Raw genomic sequence first — 25,095 nt, forward strand, 5'->3', positions numbered from 1 at the left:
CAAAACAACCTTATATTAGAAGAAGATGCCATCTAAGACATTCATGGCTAGAGAGAAGTCAATGCCTGGCTTCAAAGTTTCAAAGGACAGGCTGACTCTCTTGTCAGGGGCTAATGCAGCTGGTGACGCTACTAGTTGAAGCTAATGTTTATTTACCGTTCTGAAAATCTTAGGGCTTTTAAGAATTATGCTCAATCTACTCTGTGCTCTATAAATGGAACAACAAAGCCTGGGTGACAGCACATCTGTTTACAACATGTTTTAGTGAATATTTTAAGCCCACTGCTGATTTACTGCTCAGAAAAAAAAGATTCCTTTCAAACTATTACTGCCCAGGGCTTCCCTGGTGGCACAGTGGTTAAGAACCCACCTGCCAATGCAGGGGGCGTGGGTTCAAGCCCTGATCCGGGTAGATCCTACATGCCGCAGAGCAACTAAGCCCGTGTGCCACAACTACTGAGCCTGCGCTCTAGAGCCCGCAAGCCACAACTACTGAGCCCACATGCCACAACTACTGAAGCCCGCGCACCTAGAGCCTGTGCTCCGCAACAAGAGAAGCCACTGCAATAAGACAGCGCACCACGACAAAGAGTAGCCCCTGCTCACTGCAACTATAGAAAGCCCGCACACAGCAACAAAGACCCAATGCAGCCAAAAATAAATAAATAAATTTATAAAAACCAAACTATTACTACCCACTGACTATGCACCTGGTCACCCAAGAGCTCTGATGAAAGCGTACAATGAAATTAATGCTGTTTTCATGCCTGCTAACACAACATCCATTCTGCAGTCTGTGGATCTAGCAGTAATTTTGACTTTCAAGTCTCATTATTTAAGAAATACATTTCATAAGGCTATAGCTGCCATAGATAGTGATTCCTCTGATGGATCTAGGCAAAGTCACTTGAAAACCTTCTGGAAAGGATTCACCATTCTAGATGCCATTAAGAACATTTGCGATTTATGGGAAGAGGTCAAAATATCAACATTAACATGAGTTTGAGGAAGTTGATTCCAAATCTCTTGGATGACTTTGAGGGGTTTAAGACATCAGTGGAGGAAGTAACTGCAGATGTGGTGGAAACAGCAAGAGAACTAGAACTGAAGCCTGAAAATGTGACTGAGTTGCTGCAATCTCATGATAAACTTTAACAGATGAGGAGTTACTTCTCATGGATGAGCAAAGAAGGTGGTTTCTTGAGATGGAATCTACCCTGGTGAAGATGTTGTGAAGACTGTTGAAATGACAACAAAGGATTTAAAATGTTAAATAAACTTATTTGATAAAGAGCGGCAAGGTTTGAGAGGACTGACTCCAATTTTGAAAGAAGTTCCTCTATGGTAAAATGCTATCAAACAGCACTGTATGTTACAGAGAAATCATTCATGAAAGGAAGAGTCAACTGATGCAGGAAACTTCACTGGTGTCTTGTTTTAAGAAATTACCGCAGCCATCCCAGCCCTCAGCAGCCACCACCCTGATCAGTAAGCCGCCGTCAACACTGAGACAAGATCTTCCACCAGCAAAAAGTTTACGATTCACTGAAGGCTCAGATGATGGTTAGCATTTTTTAGCAATAAAGTATTTTTAAATTAAGGTATGTACATTTTTTTTAGACATAATGCTATCGCATACTTTAATAGACTATGGTAGAGTGTAAACATAACTTTTATACGCACTGGGAAACCAAAAACTTCTTGTGACTTGCTTTATTTCGATATCGCTTTATGCAGTGGTCTGGAACCTAACCTGCAATATCTCTGAGGTAGGCCTGGATACAGCTCCTGGAACTTTTCAGCAGCTGGCAATCGGGAATAATTCAATGTGATACTGTCTTAGTCCATTTTTATTGGTATCAAATTATGGATGGGAAAATTAAGAATGTATCCAAAAGGAAGAATTGTGGTACAGAAGACTGAGCTCCAGAACTGTTATTGAAGGTTCCTATCAAAAATGTTTTCATTACTCACTAAAATGATCCAGAGACTGATCCTATATAAAAGAATGGTTCTGAAGTAAAAATAAGTCTTGGGCTTCCCTGGTGGCACAGTGGTTGAGAGTCCGCCTGTCAATGCAGGGGACACGGGTTCGTGCCCCGGTCCAGGAAGGTCCCACATGCTGCGGAGCGGCTAGTGCTGTGAGTCATGGCCGCTGAGCCTGCGCGTCCGGAGCCTGTGCTCCGCGACAGGAGAGGCCACAACAGTGAGAGGCCTGCGTACCATTAAAAAAAAAAAAAAAAAGTCTTAACCTTTTGTGTTTGCAAAGACCCACTTTGCAAAGTGTGTATTTAAAAGGTGAATTTAAAATGTTTTGAAAGTACAGAATTTTTTGTAGGTCTAACCAAAATGAAAAGGTGCAGGTCTAAAGTAATTGCAAATTTCTTAACACACACTGCTTCCAAATAAAAAGGATTTTTTTGGGCTTCCCTGGTGGCGCAGTGGTTGAGAGTCCGCCTGCCGATGCAGGGGACACGGGTTCGTGCCCCGGTCCGGGAAGATCCCACATGCTGCAGAGCGGCTGGGCCCGTGAGCCATGGCCGCTGAGCCTGCGCGTCCAGAGCCTATGCTCCGCAACGGGAGAGGCCACAACAGTGAGAGGCCCATGTACCGCAAAGAAAAAGAAAAAAAAGGATTTTTTTTTTCTTGGCTGCATCAGGTCTTACTGGCAGCATGCACGATCTTCGTCGAGGCATGCAGGATCTTTCGTTGCAGCATGCGGGCTCTTCCTGGCAGGGCACGGGCTTCTATTTGTGGCATGTGGGTTTTTTTCTCTCTCTAGTTGTGGCACACGGGCTCCACAGCACGTGGGCTCTGTAGTTTGCGGCACGCAGGCTCTCTAGTTGAGGTGCGTGAGTTCAGTAGTTGTGGCACATGGGCTTAGTTACCCTGCAGCATGTGGGATCTTAGTTCCCTGACCAGGGATAGAACCCACGTCCTCTGCACCACTGGACCACCAGGGACGTCCCTAAAAAGGATTATTAAAAAAAAAAAACCCAAGTTTTAAGATTTATTTAAGAAAAAGTCAAATGTAATAGGGAGAAGTAGGTGAATAGGAGCTAAGACAATGAAGAAGGTATTTTAAACAGTAATGTTGATTCCACTTTTCTTTCTAGACTCACATACAAAGAGTACCAAAAATACAGTGATGTCCAATAAACAAGTATGCTAAATAAATATGAATTTCCTTAGTTATAATTATATTTAAATTGTTTACATTCAGAATATAGAAGTAGAAAGCTAATCAGCCCAATCATTTCACACTTTGTAACCCCAAATACAAAATGACAGGCCCAAAATTTTCTCATTTTTCTTCCTCATCTAGGTGCAAAGTGAATCCATCTTCCTCAGAAATCTGTAAAAGCCTTCTCCAATTGGGAACTCTTTTTCTATCTCCTTGCGGATACAGACCACTTCACTATACATTCTACTAATTTTGAATATTAGGTAATCTTTGTGTGTCACCTCTTGACCAGTGTCTATTCTGCTCTAGTAACAGTATTTAACCTTCCCATGTCTATACCTAAATATAACCAGATTATACCTAAATAACAGCTCTTTAGGGAAAAGTGCTATGTCTTTAATTCTTTTTATCTCTCATCTCTTATTTTTTAAGAGACATACTTGTATGTCCTTCAGTAACATTTAATTATATGACAATCCTTGATGGCACAAATAGTTCATCATTAGAATAAATATGGTTAGAAAGTCAGTGACTGCTTTTTATCTACTGCAAATCACAGAATGAAGAGCTATTTTTGGTTTATTAGAAATTATATTTTAAAAACAAAGATACATTACCTCATAAATCTTGTTAAGGTGTTTTGCATGAACATGCATACGGCCATTCCATCCTTTAAATAAGAATAAGCACAAAGATACAATGCAAATGTATTATATAAGAAATTATTAAAAAACACTTTCAGGATTTAGAAAGTAATAAAGCCAAAAATATACCAAACTTTATAAAATGAGGTTATCATTTAAAACTCTTTGAAGCTGTCTGAAATGCAAATGATGCAGTATTTAGCTGTGTGGATCTTCTAGGGTTCCTTGAGCTCAGCTTTGCATGCGCTATTAGTAAAGACTTAGGTGTGAGAGAGAGAGAGTAACTCTCACACCTAAGTCATATACCCCAGAAAAGAGGGGAGTTCTACTCAGGGTAATTTGGAGGGAAGAGGCATAAGACAAACCCACCTATTATCCCAAACTCTGATCCCCTAAGAATATAAACATAAAAAACAAGTTTCCTAATAGTAGTGTAAACTCACTGCCCCTTCTTTTTTCCCTCATATACTTTCTTCAACTAGTATAATGTGGTCTTCAGCCTTCTCTCAAAAGATTCTCCTCAAAGGTTTCTAATAATCTCCTAATTGTTAAATTAAATGGCTTTTCCTTATCCTCATCTTCCTCTGTGTCTCCGTAGTATACATAGCATCTTGCTTTGACCAGTTTCTGCATTTTGATATTCTCAGTTTCTAGCAACATCTTCCACTCCTGATCCCCTTCCTATTTCTTTGATTGTTATTTTCCAGTTTTCTTCTTTCTCTCTTTTTATTCAGCTAAATGCTATTACCAAAGATCCAATCCATGATTCTCTTTCTCTCCTTTATCTACAATTTTTCCCTTGGAAGTCTCAACCATTCCCATTGCTTCAACTACTGTTTTCATGTAGAGTCCCAAAACCTGCTAGAAATTTCACATTCTGCTAATACTTCAAATTCAGCACGGCAAAACCAACTGGTTGTGAAAAAGCTGGGTTTTAATCCTAGCACTGCCACATAATAATAACATAAACGTGAGCAGGTCATAACTATGAACTTCGGTTTTCTCATCCATAAGGAAGGAATGAAAATTTTAAAAACCTGTTCTATTTGACTTAAAGAATGGTTGGAAAGATGAAAATGTACCTAGATACTCTGTAAAAGATCACAGAGTGAGTTCTGAGTTAATAGGAAAGGTTTCCTGGTCCAAAAGGCTCAGAATTTTGGTATTATCTTTAACTCTTCCATTTCACAGTTCTCGCATGCTCGATGAGTTAACAAGCATGTCCCCTCAATCCTTCCTCTGAAATATTTCCAATGCAAATCCCTTCTTTTTCTATTTTCTCTGCCGCAACACTAGTTCAGACTTGTGTTACTCATGCTTAGATTATTACCAACAGCCTTGATTCCTAACTGGTCTCTCTATATTTAATTTCTTTTTCCTCTGTGATATATCTTGCATCCTGCCTGAAAAACCTCCCTGTAGGATGATAATTTCATATCACCAATAAAATGAAGTCTAAATTCCTTGGGAAGGATTAATCCCAAACTACTTTACCAACTTTATTGACTACTGCACCCCTCATCCAAGCATCTTAACTTCTGCAACGACAAACTATTTGTCATTCTTTTAACACCTTGCAGTTACGGTTGTTCCTGTGTCTTTGCTTACATCATTCCCACTATTTGGAACAGCCTGTCCTTTTCTCTACCTATTTCAAGGAATGCCTGGATCAAATATTTTTCCATCAGGAGTTTCTAAATCCCACAGTAATAGTTTTCTCCTTTGTGTTTCTGCAGTATTTTTATTTTTCTAACTTAACTACAGAATTTATAGATTGTATACACTGTATTTGGATTTATTATCAGTCACATCATCTCTACAAAATAAGGATAGGGAACATAATCAGTAGAATGTGGTCCCAGTTCCCAGTCCTCAAAAATCTTGTGAGAAATAAAGAAATGCAACATGCATCAAGGTATAGTATAATAAGTATTTTAAGAAATGCTTGAACAAGCTGAGAACAGTGGCAAATAGGAAAACAATTCATTTCAACTGGGTTGGGGTAGTTGAGAAGGTTTTATAGAGGAGAAGGGGAGATGGCATTTGCTAGGCCTAGATAATAAAGTCTTTGAGGCTAACAAAATGCCTTCTTTATCCTCAGAAGCTAGTAGTACAATGTTCTGCATATAGTATGTGCTTGCTGAAGTTAACTGACTCAGATGAATTTAAGATGGAGAACTATGTTGATTCATAAAACAAAGGCAGTCAATGAGTGGTAAAAACCAGTATGATACAAATTTCCTAACTGAAAGCCTTTATCAGGAAGGTCAGTCTATACAATAAAGTGATGAGAAAATTAACACAAGCACAAAGAGCTAGAAGGTTTAAAACTAGAATAGTTTATATTCTATTAAAAATCTGTCCTATAAAGCCTGTTAAATTATCTCAACAAAGTAATTTTAATAGGCTTATTTTCTATTACTAGATTTTAGAGTACTTAAAATACTGATGGAATTATTTAGAATTGGTAGAAATAAAAGTGAAGCGGGTATTAACCTATGTACTATTATGCTTCTCATTCAAAAGATAAAAGTCACACTAAAAATGTTTAAAAGCAATATGGAATAATAGATAACAACACAGACTCTAGAGCTAAACTGCCTAGGTTTGAATCTGGGCTCTACCACTTAATAGCTAGTTTGAATTTTGGCAAGATACTTAACCTCTCTGTGCCTCGGTCTCCTCACCTGTAAAATGGTGCTAGTAATAGTACCTATATCTCATTAGGGGAATTAGTAATAAATAAGTTACAACACAGAAGAGCTTAGAACAGTGCCTGACATACAGTACCAGAACAAGAATGTTATCTATCATCATTATAATTAATATCAGTAATAGCAATCAGATAATAAGGTATGCTTTGGCTTTAAATGTATCATAGAGATTACACTGCACTAGCCAACATGACCTAGGGAGAAGAAATATTTAATTTATTAAATTTATTCCCCAAAGCTATTGAGCCAACAATGACTAAATGTTCAGGCTTCTTCCTAGGCTACAGGATGAAAATAAGCCAGTGACAGAGAAACCCTGACTTGTGATAGAATAAACTGAAAGAAAGGAACCAATGAAAATCTAGACCTACTCTGATGAATGAAAGTTGGGAGCCTGGAACTTAAACTTAATAAAGGTTTTCAGAGCTGCTGCAGAAGGGGATACTTCCATCCTATCTGGATGATACCCTGAGACCCAACCCTCCTCCTCCAGCTCCTCCTAGAATTAACAAAGATGAGACGCACAATGCCCAGCCTAAGTGCCAAAGGGAACTATCAACGTCATATTTACTCTAAACCACATGTATACTGAGTGGAAAAATGCCCAGCCTGTAAACATATCTTATCCTAGAACTTTTTGGGAACCACTGACAGAAATCATCTGCCCTGGCCAGGCAGGGTAATAATTGCTTGAATGAATTATCTCACAACAGGAGGTCCTGATAAGGAAAACAGAACTGACAAGCTACCACCAGCCGGAAGAGAGGCCAAAATGAGGGAGGAGATGCCAGCCCATAATATGTCCTGCCAACCTCCCAGAAATCCTCACGCTGGAAACCATCTTGACTGAGAGATGTATGCGCTGCCAGGAAGTGGGCCAAATATGGGCACAAGCAAGACGATCATCCAGAGACAACCTGGAAAGCTAACCCCATTACCATAAAACCTGAGATTACAAGCCACGTGTCAGAGCAGTTCTCCTGGGTTCCTTATACCTGGCTGTTCTCTGCCCAGGCACCCCTTCCTAGTAAAGTCTTTTGCTTTGTCAGTACAGGTGTCTCCTTGGACAATTCAATTCCGAGTGTTAGACAAGAGTCCACTCTTGGGCCCTGGAAGGGGTGCCCCTTACAGTAACATAACCATAAATGAGCCTCTTTTTTTTTCCCTAAGCGCTTGTTGTATATATTAATTTCCTCAAAATACATGGAAGGGTTTCAAGAAAATTATAATAGCTTGTCTACAAATTAATAAGGCTACAATGGAACTGTACAACAGTCATAGCAAAAGCAAAGAAGTTAGACAAGAACTTTGAGGTCGCTGTGGAAATTTAAGCAACAGAGAAATAGGGGGCAACAGACTGGTAGAAAAGTAACAAGGGAGGTCAGCGGACAAAGGAGGATATTATCTTCCAGCTAGATTAAGAGTATAAAGGTTTCTAAAACGCCAGACTTTTCCTTGAGGCATTAAACCCATTCACTGCAGAGTAAGCAGGTTTTTATTACCCCAAATCTTGAAGCTTCTAATTGGATTTTGATTATTTCTGCCCTCTGAAAAAAGACTTCTTTTAGTCTGCAGAACATTGATAGTATCAGTTCAAATCTTATAAATGGGTTAATACTTACACTAGATTTTTTCCTATTTTATTCTTTTTTTCTGTCCCATAACTTTTCAGGGCTAACGCTTGTGTTATGCTAATTCATCTCCCTGCCTGGACCTTCTCAACCAAGGATTAACTGCCTAATAGGAACAATTAGAGCTCTTTTCCTGCTCATTAAACAAAGGGTACCAATATGAAACCAACCTCTTAGGAGACCACATACATAAAGAAAAAAAAACTAGAATGACAGATAAGCAAATATAATGTTGATGACTGTTGATACTATTATGAGTACATGAGGGTTTCAACGTATTAGTCTGAGAAGAAAAATATTGCCTGTCATATCACTAAACAAAGGATGTCACAGCCATCAGTCACAGCAGCCACTGCTGATGGTGAACCCTGAGGGAACTCGGGATGGAAACAAGGAATGCCCCCCATCTAGCAGTCATTAGACTGCAGCCACCCCAACACTGCAGATTTAAGGAAACTCAGGATGAGAAAACACAGAACACTGGCCCCAGATAGCTGAAGTGCCTATCAAAGGAATGATTTCAATGAGCCTAGACTCTTGCACCTCCCTATACATAGAAAAGCAGTAAATTCCTTAACTTGAGATATCTGGTTTTCTTTAATTAACAATAAACTTTTGACATTCCGACTACCTGCCCTTTGCTGCAAATACTCCTATATATTCCGGTTCCCCCTCACCTCCTCGGAGCAGTTTCTCAGGGTTATTTGAGATGCTGTCTCCAGGCTTGAAGTCCTAAGAATGTCGGCTGAAAAATACATAACTCTCAACTTTTAGGTCATGCACTTTTTTTCAGTCGACATGTCTACTTTTGTTTATATTTGGTAATTTTCATTAATAAAATATTTTTTCAAAACTGAAAACATACAGTGGCAAAAACATCAACATAATTATCTTTTTTAAAAAAGCCATTTAATAATCACTTTCATGTATATTATTATAATGAGAAGGGAAAGTAACCCAATTACTAAAATCATCTATTCTACTTATCTCATCACCCTCAGAAGAGTAAATTCACCAAATAAGCAGATGCAATGACGCATTTGCAACAACAAAGAGTAAGTATATTAGATAAAGAAGAGCTTTGTTGAGAGAAAGGCTGTTTATACTTAAAGTCATGTTAAGCATCTCAGAATCTCTCAGCTGTGAGGGACAGATGCGTTTATACGTGCAGCTGCAATTCACAAACATGCATGAGCCTCAAAAGTCCCAAGGCCATTGAAAATTTCAGTTTTACACACATTTATAGTTACTTCTCAGGCATACAGGAATATGTTCTATATGAGAAATGGAAACAGTTAACAGGAACTTCATGTAAACTGCTTCCACTTATTAATTTTAAAAATCATCATGTGACAAATATACCATACTTTATAAATATTACTGTGTTTCTTAATATTATCCATAAAGAGAATTTACTCAAATTGTTTATTTCCATGCTATATATTTCCTATAACTATGACTAAGAACGTTTCATAAAAGTACAATAAAGGAACCATCTACACAAAAAAATGCTTTAAATAAAATAAGGTATTTTAAATACCAATCTGGGCTTGAAGCATACACACTGTAAAGCAGAATCACAATTCCAGATTTTTTTTTCTAATGAGACTGGCAGATGTGCAGCTACAAGGGACGAACACCGGCAGTGTTATTTAAGCATTGGGGTAACACCACCCGAGTTCTCAGCTGTTGATCAAAAGTCAATCTTACTCTACTGCAGGCGTTCAAGACAGCAGATTACTTGGAGAATGTCCTTACTGGAAAGAATAAACTTTATTTAGTGATCCCTTACCTGAAGTCTGAAAAAAAATGATACATATTTTTCTACATGATTTACATCAGGCTGGCTACATATATGTGAAACAATTAGCATGTCTCCACTTTTAGTTTTTACATTTATAGGGGAAAAATTCCTGGCCACATGATCTAGTTAGACAGCAACAACCTTCTAACTAGAAGAAAGCAAAATAACCTTTCACATTTTTAGGGGTGTTTTCCTATCTGACTGGAAGGTCAGGCCACTCAAGATGGCTGTTCTCTGGCTCTCTATACATTCCCTGCTCCACCAGTGCCTGCTTTACCTACACCCTACTCACATGACTGACCTTCCTACATACCTGCCCCAGGCCCCAGCTAGTGACTGTTCTTAACAAAGGGGTGGTGAGGGGCGTGCCCCTCTGCTAGTTTCCCTGGTAACCAATGAGCCAACCTGAGGTTAATTCCCCTTAAAACTGGCAATCTCCCATCTCCCCTTGCCCTTGGAGTGAAGACTGTCCTGCCCTGTCCTACCCGCCATCTGCTGCAGATGGTGAGGTGTTGCTCCAGGACCTTGCTTCAGACGCTCCCCCTATCCACTGAACCACTGATGTCTCTGTCACTGACTCGGGGCTCTTTCTTAGGTCTTAAAGCTGGGCAAATACAGGCCTTGCAGGCCTGCAGGGTACAGCCCAACGCTGACAACACACCAGACCCACAGTAATCTATTATCTCATTCTACAATATCTTTATAGTATCTTTTGTGAACAAAGTAAAGTGCTTAGCAATACAATTATTCTAGAAATGAAAAATTATAATCAAATGACTTGCAGGTCACATAGTTAATTATCAGTAACGCCTGGGCAAGAATCCATATATTCAGATCCGCAGCTTAGTGCTCTTGATAGGGACAGATTAAAGGGACAAAGTAGGTGATTAAATAGTTAATCCCACTAGGAGATTGTAAGTAAAGACAAAGCATGGGAGACCCTGTAAGGTAATGATCACTCAAGAAAGCAGGTTTGCTTCACCACAAAACCAAGCAGGCTTGCTTAGCAACAAAATCATGCAACAGAAGCATGACACATGCCCCAAACAATAAAATAATGGTGGATTGAGACCCACATCCTGTCCAGTGAGGTCAGTAAGTTAATGATTTCTAGGACATGCTTCTCTGCATACACTGAAAATAAAAATATAAGGAAAAGGTGACATTATACTGAAAGCTGAGATGATTTATCATATTTTAGTATATGTTACCACCTTTTTGCTCATTTCCATTACACTATGACAGCCCCAGTTTGACCATGTAGGGACAAGAAAAATCCCCCACCCGACATGGAGGAGGAACCAATGTTGGAAGTGTGATGTCTACTCAAGAATGAGGAAGAAGGTGGTCTTCTCCCCCTCCCCACTTTTCCTTTGATTATAAAACTGTAGCCTACTAAGTTCTCAGGGCAGCACCCTCCTGCCTGCCTGCTTGTAAACCTATAAGCATCCTATTCTAATAAATCATTTCTTATCTATCACTTTGCCTCTTGCTGAATTCTTTCCAATCTGAGACATAAAGAACCAGAGCTCCTCGGAGCCCCCCGCCCCGAGATGCATTTCTGCAGTTTCACTCTAACCGTTCAGAGGCATTACAAATTTAAGGCTAGTGCTGCTACAAATTACGGATCATTATGGATGACGATCTTTGAAATAAAAATAATAGCTACCTTTTTCAGACACCATGCTAGTAGGCACTTTATATATATTATCTTAAATCCTCACGATAGCTCTGTGAAATATACAATTCTTATTTATAGATTAGGAAAATAAGACTTAGAAAGAGTAAGTGATTTACCCAATCACTTAGCCAGAAAATGTTGAAACCAGCATTCAAATACAAATCTATCAAAATTTCCAAAAGAGAGATCCTTCCTCATATATTATGCAAATAGAGATCATTATACTACATAGAGTGGTATGAGAGTTGTGCAATAATATTAAAACATTATTACCTACGTACAGCTCACATCTATAATTAAATGGCAACAGATACCTTTTTTTCTTTTTCTTCTCTCTCTCTCTCCTCTCTCTCTCTCTCTCTCTCTCTCTCTCACTCTCACTCTCACTCTCTTTTTTTTTTTTTCCCTGCCTAGGGGATGTTAGTGGACAGCTGAATTCAAGAAAAACAGGTTGCTCGGAGGACAGATAATGAGAGATGATTCGGATTCCTTTTCTGTAATCATAATTCAAAAGAAAATTTTTTAACTCTTAGCATTTTTTGAAGTCTACCATGTGCCAAAGCTATGCTAGGTACCTCATGGAAAACTCCTTATCATGAGATGCTAAGGGACTTCCACTTAAAAAATTAAAATCCTTGCTGGCTTTAATAATGAACTTTTTATTGCTAGTCTTCCTGTCCTTCACTTTATTCCTCATTACTTCACACTATTACAAGCTAATCTTTACTTTAAGAAGCAAAACAAAAACTCGGATCCTTGGAAAGCTATTAAAGAAAAGCTGTCATGATAATAACCATATAAGTAGAACATAAGTATCTTAGCCCAGATGTCTGACAAACATGTAGAACCTATTGCATAATTCATACAATACTTGCCTCTGGAGTTCCTAGTGCTTTCACAGCATTCAGATCAGATCCTGAGGAGAAAGTATTTTTTGCTCCGTGGACAATGAGACCTTTCCCCTCTGTCCAATTTTCCAACTCAATCACTTTTTCCAGAAGTTGTAGCATCATAACACCTGCCAGAGGGGAGAGGGAGTCAAAAACACATAAAATATTGGACAAATAGAAATAATTCAGAAACTGTAAGGTGTCAAACAAGACTCTTAGGTCACAAATTTTACAAATATTTACTGAATGTCTATCAAATGCCTATCATGTTGGTACTAAGGAGTATATACAAAAGAGGCAAGCATGACAGTCTCTGCTTTAAAAGTTTACAACTTGATAGTGACCTCTTTCTCTCTCTCTCTCCCTTAATTAAGAAGTCACATAAATATGTGGTTAGGTAGAAAAAATAATGCTGGCCCTAAGTATGAGAAATCTGTACCAGTAGTTAAAATAATCTTTTTGACTTTGTAAAATAAACGTAAGAGTTGAAACAGACCTTAAAGAGTATCTGGTTGGCTGATTTTCAAACAAGGGCCTTGAGAGTTGTGTGGTGTGGGGCTAATTCATCATCTCACAACCCAACCCAACCCAACCACCATCATCCAAATCAAAGCAGTTCTGCTTGTATTAGTTTTAAATATTAGGCATCAAATTAATACTTGTTTCCGTTTGAATAAAAAGTTTTACTAATATAAATTATAAATTGTAGCTATTCAGTAGTAAGTTAAAACAAGTATTTATCTAGTCTAAATCTCTCGAGCAGTCTTACCTTTCTAATTTTATTTTTCCTAGGCTAATATAAAAACTGGCTTTTATTCTCTGAACCAGTTGAGGGTATGCAGCTGCACTGTCCAGTAAAGTAGCCACCACGCACATGTAGTCATTGAGCACTTGAAACATGGCTAGCCTAAACTGAGATGTGCAGTAGTGTGAACAGCTTTGGGCAGGAAAGGCCTCTTTGCAAGAAAGAGCTCTCTACAGGAGGCCCCTTTTGTCTTGTCACTAACCTTAAGCCAGGCACCCCCATCCTCTACTCATCTCTGGCCCTAGCACAACTTTCAGATCTTTTGATCACACAATACGTTGCCTAACCTGTTGGCTCTTTCCGTAGATCAAAGAAGTAGAAATGAAGAATAAGTAATTAAGACATGACCACATCTCTTCCCTAGCTTCCCCTTCAGAAATCTCGAGAACAAATCTGTGTGAACAAGATAGCATCTAAAGAAAAATCACAAGAAGTCAACAAGCCTGCACACACTCGGGGATGGCGACGATTCTGACCCCTTATCTCAATGACTGAGATTACTTCCCCTTTTCCCTTTAAAACTTTCATGGCTGAGCAGAATCTTCAGAGCTGGTTTTTGGGGGACAACTGAATCCAACATCTCCCCAGATTGCCAGCATTCTGATTAAAAGCTACTTTCCTTTCTACCAACATCTGTCTCTTGAGTATTGATTTTTGAGTGGCAAGCAACCAGACCTGATTTGGTAACAGTAGTGTAAAATACATAACAGATTTCAGAGAATTGGTATGAAAAAAGAAAAGAGGAAAATACCTCATTAATAATTTTTGTATCAGTCATTTGTTGAAATATTTTGAGTACACTGGGTTAAATAAAATATGTTATTAAAATTAATTTTACCTTTCTTTTTCCTTTTTAAAAATATGGCTACTAGGAAATTTTCAATTACATATGTAGCTGACACTTGTGTCCTGCATTATACTTCTATTGGTTAACATTAATAGAGACATCTCTGAATTCTGCTGAATGTAAAGAAAAGTCATCTTGTGTTTAAAGACCCACCACTAATAATTTACAAAGTTTACAGTCTACTGAGTTATGTGTATAAGTAGGATTATATATAGACACAAGAAACTTTACTGGGATATTTTTGAACCCAATATTTCAAATGCTACTATAAAATATAATTCGCTCCCCCCACAATAAGTATGTAACTAACAAACAGAGATTGCCAAAATCACCTGGAAACACAAGTGCTGGGTAGTCAGGAAGGTAACTCATGAGCTCTTGTATAACCTCATGGTAGGATAATTCAAATTTGAGCTTTGGCAAAAAATTACAAATTATCACAGGTCCTGGACCTTGAGGTCTCTTAAATATAAAATTCTTATATGCCAAGAGTGCTGCCTAGTAAATAAAAGGTATTTACCTGTATCTCAGAGCTAGAAAGGGGCAACAAGTAGGCAAGTGCAGTGTTCTCAGTGATTATTGGAACTACATGGTTAAAATGACAGTCTTATTTCAGTTCATAGAAAAAAAAATTTAAGCTAAATAATTTTTTTCTCATTTTAGGCTTTTCTCTTTAGGTTGTAAAATCTTTGAAACATCCTTCCCTTTGTCTCCCAGTGACATTAGCTGAACACAAACAAATGAAGTTATTAAGCACTTAAAATTTCAGTGGAAAAAATAATCAAGATTAATTTGATGGTTTCCTTTTTACCAACATCCATACTCACGGATTTTTTAAAAACATTAAAATATTCACAATTAGTAAAAGAGTTCCTGGTTCAGGTGATTGTTTTGTTTTGTTTTCTCATGTTCTACAAAGAGTACCATGACTTTCAAGAATTCTTCAACAGATTTAAGGATAAAAGCATGGGACAGCAGGTTAGATTTAGTGTCATTTTTTAACTAACAAAAGAAAGCTCTCTATACCTGAGAAGGCATTCATTTTACTTGGATTGTTCAGAGTAAGAATGCCAATGCCACTGTCTTCCTTCTGAAGGTCAATGGATCCACCAGGAAACTGCTCAAGTTTTCTTTTCACTTCTTCCTCATGGAAGCCATGAGAGGTACTATAAAGTGACAATCCTATTTGATGTAGCAATTTTGTCTTCATAGGGATAGGTGATGTCTTCAAAACATGTCTTGCCATTTCTGGAAAAGAAAGATAAGTATGCAGTAGTCTGGATAAACAGACACTTTTAGAATATTATACATTAATAGGCTTTAGTGGGAGACCTTTCTGTTTATTGGGAGGACTTCCCTACTTCTCAAAACACTCTCTGAGAAGTGTATAGGATTGCTTCCCTTCCCCCCCGCTTCTCAAACCAAAGGATATAAGTTACATTATTTCAGTATATCATCAGGAGATGATGACGTAGTTATAGGGCATTTACTGAGATCCAACACACTAGGAGGATTTAGAAAAATGTTGCTGTTCTGTAGTTAGCACCATCTCCTGCCTTCAGGGAGTCTTCCTCATGACAGCAGTTCTTCTTCCTTTAACTCTAAATCTAAGAATAAATTCAGTCCAGAAGTTCCCTTGGAAACAATCTCTATGCAGAAATGCTACAGAGCAGTTCCAGTCTCTAACAGAAAATTTATTTTTAGCATTATCCTTACCTTATGTAATGCTTTATAGAAAAAGCTGGAATGGGTCCTGAGGAAAGTGGGCAAAGAAATAGGAATGTATGTGTGTGGTTTCTGTATTCCCCAAACTTCTGTCACTCTTCTCACTTTATATATCTCATCTCTGGGTAATCTCCTATCTGCCCAAATGCTTTTTTGCCCTATGTAAGTACTTTTGTTCACATAAAAAATACGTTCAGAAAATTATACAAATCATAGGTTACAGTTCAATGAATTTTCACAAGGTAAATACATTCAAGTAAATAGCACTCAGATCAAGAAACTGAACATGACTCCAAATAAAAATAACAACTATCTTGACTTCTAATAACCAACATTAGCTTGCCTGCTACTGAACTTTATATAAATTGAAAAATATAGTAAATATTCTTTTGTGTCTGGTTTCAACTACGTTTGTGACACCCATTACTATTATTATGTGTACTTAGATTCTAAATAGTCCATTCTTTTCATTGTTGTATTTTATTATATGAATATATCACAATTCATCTATTCTAATGTAAATAGTCATCTGGGTTGTTTCTGGGTTTTGGCATTACAAGTAGAGCCGCTGTGAACATTTTAGTATCTGTCTTTTGGGTCAACAAGTATGCCTTTCTGCTGGCTATATCTAGAAATGGAATTAGTGGGTCAGGCAGCAGCTGGCTAAAACTGCTTGTTAAACACTGAAGAATTTTGCAAGTTGCTTTTTAAACCATAGGTAGCTTGAAATTAACCATGGTGAGAGTATTAGCAAACTCTACATATCAATCTCTCCCCGCCCCCCCCACAGCCATTTTCCGGGTACACCACTGGTCATAATGATCACATCTGTTCATTTATTTCACTTTAAAAGATACTGCCTAAGAGTTTTCACATCCACAGCTAGTGAACGTTCCAGTTGTTCCACAACCCTGTTATCACTTGCCAATGTCTTTTTTTTCCTTTCTTTCCATTTTAGGCATTCTAGAGAGTGGTATATCATTGTGGTATCACTTTGCATTTCTATGATGTCTCATGAAGTCAAGCTCCATTTTCATATGCTTGTTATTTGCATATCATCTTTTATAAAGTGCCTCTTCAAGTTTTCTTGCTCATTTTTTTGCCTTTTTAGTACTAATTTGTTGGAATTCTTTTATTCATTTGCCTACAGTTTTTATTAAAACTCGTAAGACAACAAATTCTACATTTCCATCTCTAGTTGAGACCTTATGCCCAAGTCCTCCTAAATCAAACAAAAATCTACTTCCTTACTCCTCACCTCTAGATGTACCACAGGTTTCTCAAAATCACTGTTTAAACCTAACTCACACTTTTAAAACCTGTAACTACTTTATTCCTTCCCTAGTATCCTCAACCCAGAAAGCCACAGCGGAAAACCCAATCTCCTTCCCCACCTTCATTCCTCATATGCAACCTTTTGTATTTTTCTCATCCTTTACTTCTTCTATGACTAACATAGTTCAAACCTATGTACCTGGATGAATACAGTGGTCACCAATCAGTTGTATACTACACCTTAAGATCAGAGCTATCTTTCTACTGTATGCCCCCAGAAGTACAAATCTTCATATACATTTTCAAAGAAATTGAAAAGATTTAAAATTAGTCCTTCTCAGGACTTGAGCATGAACCTAAAAAATGAACCTGAAGGGGAAATAAAGTGATTAAGGTGGGAAAATTTAGGTCTATGGGAAATGAAAGGGATGGGGGGGGAAATACAATGTTTTTACTAATTAAAAAGTACGAAAGAGTTATGAAAAAACACAAGGATTTTGGAGGCTTCCTAAATTATCAACTAAATATAAGTATCAAGTTCTCTCAAGATTCTCTTAGCTAGCAGAGGAAATCTACACTCAAAATTTCAGGAGTTATTGAGAAATTACAAGCAATGGGGCTAGAAATAAATTAAATTAGCAAAACTTATATTCTCAGGACAAGATATATATGTGTATTTATATGTATGCTCACGACTCCAGCAATGTGCAAAAAGCCCTCTCACCCCCAACCACTGTTCTTTCTTTTTCATCTCCCCTTTCACTATCCCTAGATTCAAGTTCAGTGATCAAAGTCTGTGGGAAAAATAAGGTCAAAATATATCATTCAAAATGAGCTTGGAAGCCTTCCTTGCTTTTTAAAAGACAAATTGCAAAAAACATACATAATAACTAGATTAGCAATTAAGATAAATCTTTTAAAACAGGACAGTATTCTTTCTTGGATTATTTAAAGTAAATAGCTTCATTCTAAGAATAAAAAATGGTTGAATAGTTTCTTTGCATAAAAGCCATTAAGTAAATTACACCATGTGTATATAGGTTTTTATAGCCAAGAAGTTCAAAGGACTGGGATCCTAGTATATAAACATACATGCATATGATAAGAGCATTTGGTAAGATATAATTGGTAATAGTTCAATTGGTATTTATTGAGTTCCTATTTAGTGATCTCCCCTTTGCTAACTAGCTATTTCAGAGAGAAAAAAAAAGTATTTTTAGTTTTATCAAAGAAACAAAATACATACACACTCAGCAATAATATTCAACTCTCTAGTTGAAAATAGAACAAAATACCTCCTTTTATTAAGCTCTATTAGAGACCTGCATCAAATTTAAAATATAGCCATAACTTCATAAAAGGATTTTTTTCTCTTCACCAATAAACTTTTATCATGAAGTCTAAGAATTTTCTATAGGCAGAAATGGATCCAAAGACATTAAATCAGTGCATGGGATTATACTTTATTTCCCTTAATTCTTTCCAAGTTTTAACATTCTAAGCAGAAGTAGAACAAAAATCAAGCAACATTCTAGTTCTGCTGGGGAGTAACCAAAGAAAGAAGTAAACTCAGATCAGCTCTTTTTTTGCAGTGTCTTGTGGCCAAAATATTGGCAGAGGGATCTACTTTCAAAATACTCTCATCTTACATATTTCCAGAGTATCAGTTCTTCACCTGATTACGTTAGCACTAATATATTAGAATGAAAATTATATAGTCCCACTACCCTCACAAAACAAATCTAGAAAACAAACAGAAAATAGGGCCCACATTTCCATTTTACAAGTAATGAAAGCTTACCTTTATGTGAAGCTTTCCTCTAGAGAGTGACCTGCTTGCTGTCAAATTCTGAAACAACAGGAAAGCTCTTGAAGTTCTCACTCTGCTTTTTCTCCAAATAAATACATGTAATTTTTTAAAACAAATTATCAATTTATAAAAACCTTTAAAACTTGAGACACTATTTTAGGTAACTAAATAGCCGCCTAGAATCACAAGTCTTTTGAATAGACAAGAACATACTTTACATAAAGGCTATCGGATGAAATCAAAACATTTATGAGGTTATATGAAACTGTGTGACACTACTATTCATGTATTACTTCTATAAAAGATTGCTTTCATTTACTTACTTTGAAATCAGGTTGTATTACAGTTAGCCAGAATGAAAATAAATGTAGACATGAAGAATGAAGAAAGCTAACCTAACATACTTTTGAAAAAGTAAGGTTTCAGAATGAATGTGTTGTAGTTCTTAACCTAAGTAATGGATACACAGGTATTTCTTTTTGTTGTTGCCTTTCTTTAAACTCTTCTTATGCTCTTTTCACTATATGCATGTATGCTACATTTCTCACTAAACATTTTTTTAACTGAAGGATATCATTCCAAATTTAGAGGGGATGGTCTCTACCTTTGCTAGTAATCTCTCCCAACCTTCTAAACTGCCGATTTCAAGACTAGTTTTCTAAGTACTCTGTTTTTTGCATAGAAGATATTTAATAAAGAACACAGATATTGCCATTGGTGGCCACATAGGTGTCTGAAGGTTCTGGCAGGTCTGACAACTGAGCAAGTGTCCTTATTAAAGGTAATGATATTTCTTAAAAATTGATGTACAGCCAGAAACCAGATAAGAACGAATTAGAGATGAAGCTCCTGCCTCCAGTAAATTCAAAAACTCTTACGGGTAGGGACCACATCTTATTCATGGCTTTAGCATACAGAGCTTTACATTTAATATTTGCGGTACTAAATGATACCTAACGTGGTTATTACCATACAGGGTTTACTGTACCTAACCATCATTCCCCAAACTAAATAAAAGATCTCTATTTGCCATATAGAAAAAGTTTATTCCATTGTTGGAATTCTAGGAAATGCAAGTCCAGGATATGTAGCTACAAGTGCTCAAGGGTATTACAGTCAGCCAGAGAAGGAGATCTCCTTTTCACTGGCCCCTGGTCAGTTTGATCCAGGACCACGACTCCACCGTCAGTCCTAGCTTAGGAGCCCCTGCTCCTTTTCACAAAACAGACAAGAGCTTTGGGTCTGATATTTTTTTTCTTTTCATGTTTACAAATTGGGTTTGCATACAACACAATCTCTATTGGATCATTAATGAAAATACTAACACTTTTTAAGAAATGATGGTAAGTAATAGATAACAAAACATCGCTCTACCTATTTATAATGTCTGTAGTTGGTAATACATATTTTACAAGGGTCTGGTTAGTAGTATTCTTCCTACTTTAACTATATAACCAGATTTCCCTCACAAGGGTTAGGACTAGCCTGTTACATTCTCTAACTTCCTAGGAATGAAAGGCAATTTACCCAGTGAGTACTGAGGTTAAGACCATGTCACAACTAAGACCCGGTGCAACCAAAATAAATAAAAATTAATTAATTTTAAAGAAGACCTAGTAACTGTTCGTGGCAAATTTAAATGGGGAACCCATGACTGGACCTATTTTGCCCTACCTTCCCCACTCCTCCTTCAAAGGAAGATGCTATCGGTTTTGAGCCAACGACATTCAAAGTACCACAGCTTTCTGTAGAAGGCAACAGAGTGAAACTGTTTCCATTGGCACTGCTGCCACTTTGGATTTCTTTGTTCTCATCTCCCTCCTTTCCTCCTTTTCCTCTCTACTGGGTTCTCTCTCTCCTCTCCTCTCTTTCTTTTTCAGCTTGTGTGGTACATGGAAGCAGGGGCTGCCTTTATCTTCAGAAGGCATCTGAAGAAGGTTAAAGGCAGTAGGGCTCAGGGTTCCTTAGGCCTGCTTCTAGTCTAAGAAAAATAAGCTCTCAAGGTCACCTGCCAGATCAGTTCACAAAACTGAGAGGTCTACATAGAGGGTCAGAGCAAAACACAGTATGACCAAGCTTGCTTTTGCCTAGAATATGCTCTATGCATGTTTTGCCCCTGGGGATAAGTCATATATAGAAGAGACCACTCAATGGAAAATTCAGTTGGGGCAGAGGTCTCTTCCACATTGACCATGACTTCAGTATAAAAGAATTGTGCCAAAGAAATTTGATGAGAACTTAAATGGCTATTTAAAAAAATAAATAAATTTCCCTGTTTTCCATAGTATTCTGTTTAGGGAAAAGAATAAGGAGTTAAACTAGAAAATAAGAAGGGGTAAGGCTTATGAAATCATTAGCATTTTTAAGTATTATGAAGGGATAATAGATTCAATAAATGTTATCTTCTTTCATTGTAAGGAGTCTGTCTGTTCTGTCTTCACACACTTCCCTACCTCCAATAACCAAAACAAGGGCAATTAGTATAGACATCATCAGATCTGTATCTCCTCATACTTAAATCATTACAAATTTAAATATTCATGTTACTAACATTTTTGCCTCATTGGACAACTCTGATATGCTGATTTTTCCATGGAAACCTTATAATAAAAACCTCATTATCCTTTTTCTCTATTGATTGCATATTTTTTTTCTTTTCCCCCCTCACTCTTGTCCCCCTTGCACTAACTCTCCTTTCTTTTCTCTCCTCCCCTCATATCCCCTTGTCTGTGCCACACACTAGTACCAGAGAAACTCAAGGGCACTGCTTAAGCCCATTAGATTTGCTGATCTCAAGTTTAGGGATCCAATTCTTGACATTTGAAATAGCCTATTATGGATACTTTCATCCCAATTCTAAACTCAGAGATTAAATTAGACAATAGTTCAGTACTTAGAAGATGACAAGGTGTAAACCACTATTAAACTACCATATTATCTGAAAGTATAAGTGAACAAACAAGGGCTGAGATTCTGGTCTTTTATAAGCATGTAGTTAAGCAATCGGCATTTTGGATTTGTCCCAGGATCAGAGGCAACGAAAAGGTTCGGAGGCATTTTTGATTTTATAAATTTTCTTCAGGACAAAAAGTATGTTTAAAACTCATCCTGCAGGATGCTTTGCTGTCCTACCACAAGCAGATTCAGCCCAGCTGAACAAGCTCACAACCATACCATGGGAAAAGGAAAAGAGAAGAGAGCCCTGTGTACATCTGAGATCAAAGGTTTCACTTTCTCCACTTTTGTTTTAAAGTTCTTCAAAGGTGATCAACTAGCTCCCTTCCCTGCACAGGATCTAAGCTAGCTGTTCTCTTAGAAGGCATAACCCGTTTTACCATGTGTTGAAACTGCTAAATCTAGACAATAAACACAAACGCATACTTAGTAAGAAAACAATTAGCTTAACGCAGGGAGTAAACAAAAAATCAAAACTATTCTACTTTAGACTGTCAGTATATGACCTGTTTCTCATATTTTAGTTTGGTTTTAGGCTGTCATTTATTATCCTACCTTTCAAGGTTAATTACGTGCCACACATACCCTTCTTCCTCTCAGCCAACATGAACTTCTTTCAGTTTTTCAAATCCTTCAGGTGTTCTCTTCATTCCAAGCCTCTGAATACGTGCTTCCCCCACCCATTACACTTTTTTCTTCCTCAGACTCCAAGTCATCTCCTTTAATATTCTAAACTATACCAAATACTTTTACTCTCTGTTCTCACAATATTTATATCCTTTATTAACCCTCACTCACGCTTCCCTGTAATGACTTCTTTAACCAAATCTTCCCACTAGATTTAGCTGTAAGAGGGCACTTGCAGTGCCTAGTACAGTACTTGACAAATAATATTCACCAGTAATAATTTGGCACACAATGCTTGAGAATCCATAATGCCATACAAGGCTTAAGAAGCTGTCCACAAACCAACTCTACCTACCCTGTTTATTATTCCCACCATTCACCCTGTTTCGGTTCCATTCTTCCCTGCAAGCTGGTCTCTCCTCTTGGAATGTTGATCACTGCCTGTGCCCCAACTAACTGAGATCTGCTCATCTTTCAGATCAGACCAATAAAATATCAAGAAAAGATCCTCTGTTTTATTACCATGCTCCTCCCTCCCCCAGCAGATTTCGCAGTTATATGTGTGTGTAGCATTAAAAGGATTAATGAGGCTCAAAAGAATTCTATAATGAAAGAACATTTACCAAAAATGAGTTAGTCATTTTTGCTGTTGTCGAAAAGTTGGCTGCATGAAATGAAGGATGCAAATTTTACTTAAGCAAGATAATTTAATACAGGTATTGAGAAGGACAATTACAGAGTTCCCAGGGAACATTACCTACTGTTGAAATCAATTTCTAGGCCCAAAATAGAGCTGCTCCTGCCATGGGTCCCACATCAGCAAACCAAAACTTAGACAACCTCCATTAGATAACTTTCTGTATAAAGGCTTTATCCCTCCTGTGAGCACTCACTCACTTAGCATTTGGCCCAACTCGTTTGGAATCAGGCTGTTCCTAATGGAACTGTGCTGATATTTGACCTGCAGACTGTTTAGGAATTTTCTTTTGCTCTAGGAAAAAAACCTGAGAAATGGGATCCCAGTAATCTACATGTTGGAGTTCGCCCCCTGCCCTTTCAGGGACTCTGGACAGTACTACATTTAAAAATTGCAGTCCTACCTCATGCACGTTTCAAACGAAGAAAGAAAGACATGTCCTCTGAGGTCTCTCTCTCCCCTCCTCCAATTTTCTTTGTCTCAGGCCCTGCCTCCAGTGCCGGCTTCCTCCTTCCCTTCTCCAAGATGGGTACTAACACGGTTCAGATAGTGGGAGTCTCTGCAATAGGCCTTTTTTTAGGCCTTTTGAGAGATACCCACTCTTCCCTCCTTAACTTCCTCTGCCCCCTATTCATTTATTAGGCCAAGACTTCTTAGAAAAGTATCATGCTGGGATTTCTTTCTCCCCAAAAAGGAAATAATAATTCTAGAATTTGACAGTAGATAAATAAGCCTTCAAAGCAATAAACTCATTCCTTGTAATACCCCTAGTTTACCTGTGAGAAAACCCGAGGCCAGGGATGGAGCTTTGTCCAGAACCTCTGAACAATAAATAACACCGTTATCCCTCAGTACCCTATTGTTCCTAATCCCTACAAGCTACTGACATCCATTCCTACTGAGATCAAATTTTTTGATAAACTCTTCTATTCTCTACTTTGTTATACTATGTAGATAATCTGTTTCTCTGCCCCCCTTCTCAAATTTCTTCACAGAAAAACAGCATCCACCTGTTAAAATGTTTGACCTTAAGGGGATGTAATGTCTCCAAAGAAAAACTGCAGTTTGCTCAAACCCAGGTTCAATATTTAGGACACCTGATCTCGAGGACAGTGGAATGCATTCTTTAATAGGTATGCAGAAATTTCTAAAAAGACAAGAGGACTCCTAAAAGACAGCTCTAAGAGGATCCTTACAGTATGCAATTAAACAGGTTAACTTAGTCCATCTGCCAGAGATACAATTTGGATCCAAATATTCTCTTTGAGTTTTGTACCAGGCTATAAGATCTCTGTGTCTGTCTGTATGTTATGTGCGTCCATATATGTGTTATAGATGTGTTCTTTTTATACCTCCAGATGGTACTGCCAAAATTAATTTATAAAAACAGTTCTATCTAACTGGCCTAAAAAAATTAAGTACTTATATAAATTAAATTATCAGAAATATAAGAGAAACTCAAACAGATGCTTTTGTGGTTCATGTGATCTGGGAAAATATCGGGCATTAAAGCTAGTTTAAGTTTGTTAGTCTAATTGAAACAGGAATGTCTTTAGAGTTATCAGCATTAAATATAATACTTTTATTCTACTTGGGTTTACTAGTCAAATAAGTTCATGTTATCTCTGTTGCAAGTTTTTTAGAAAAAAAATTTGCTTGAGTTGATGGCTGACTTTGTCTAATGTCTCATGAAGTTTTTGTGAGCAATTTAAACATAAATGCTGGGAACAAATAATTCAGATAGATGAAAATGGGGTAAGAGTGTTTAGGTGCAATAATTATGTTTTATGATATGTGTCCTTAAAA

The 25,095-nt window shown here is 37.5% G+C and overlaps 1 protein-coding gene across 3 annotated transcripts in view; it reads right to left on the reverse strand.

Moving 5' to 3' along the window:
* The window catches only part of ECHDC1 (ethylmalonyl-CoA decarboxylase 1), a 44,499-nt gene that overhangs the window by 14,616 nt on the left and 4,788 nt on the right, over nucleotides 1-25,095 (reverse strand). For all 3 annotated transcript variants that reach the window (XM_079939427.1, XM_079939425.1, XM_079939426.1), the window contains 4 exons: nucleotides 19,002-19,049; nucleotides 15,227-15,448; nucleotides 12,534-12,676; nucleotides 3,802-3,854 (listed from right to left, as the gene is read on the reverse strand). In XM_079939427.1, the coding sequence (XP_079795553.1) occupies nucleotides 3,802-3,854; nucleotides 12,534-12,676; nucleotides 15,227-15,446 (416 nt within the window). In that variant the 5' untranslated portion in view covers nucleotides 15,447-15,448; nucleotides 19,002-19,049. The remainder of the gene's footprint in view (nucleotides 1-3,801; nucleotides 3,855-12,533; nucleotides 12,677-15,226; nucleotides 15,449-19,001; nucleotides 19,050-25,095) is intronic.

The sequence above is a fragment of the Stenella coeruleoalba genome (genome assembly GCF_951394435.1).
Source record: "Stenella coeruleoalba genome assembly, chromosome: 12".
Classification (NCBI taxonomy): Eukaryota; Metazoa; Chordata; class Mammalia; order Artiodactyla; family Delphinidae; genus Stenella; species Stenella coeruleoalba.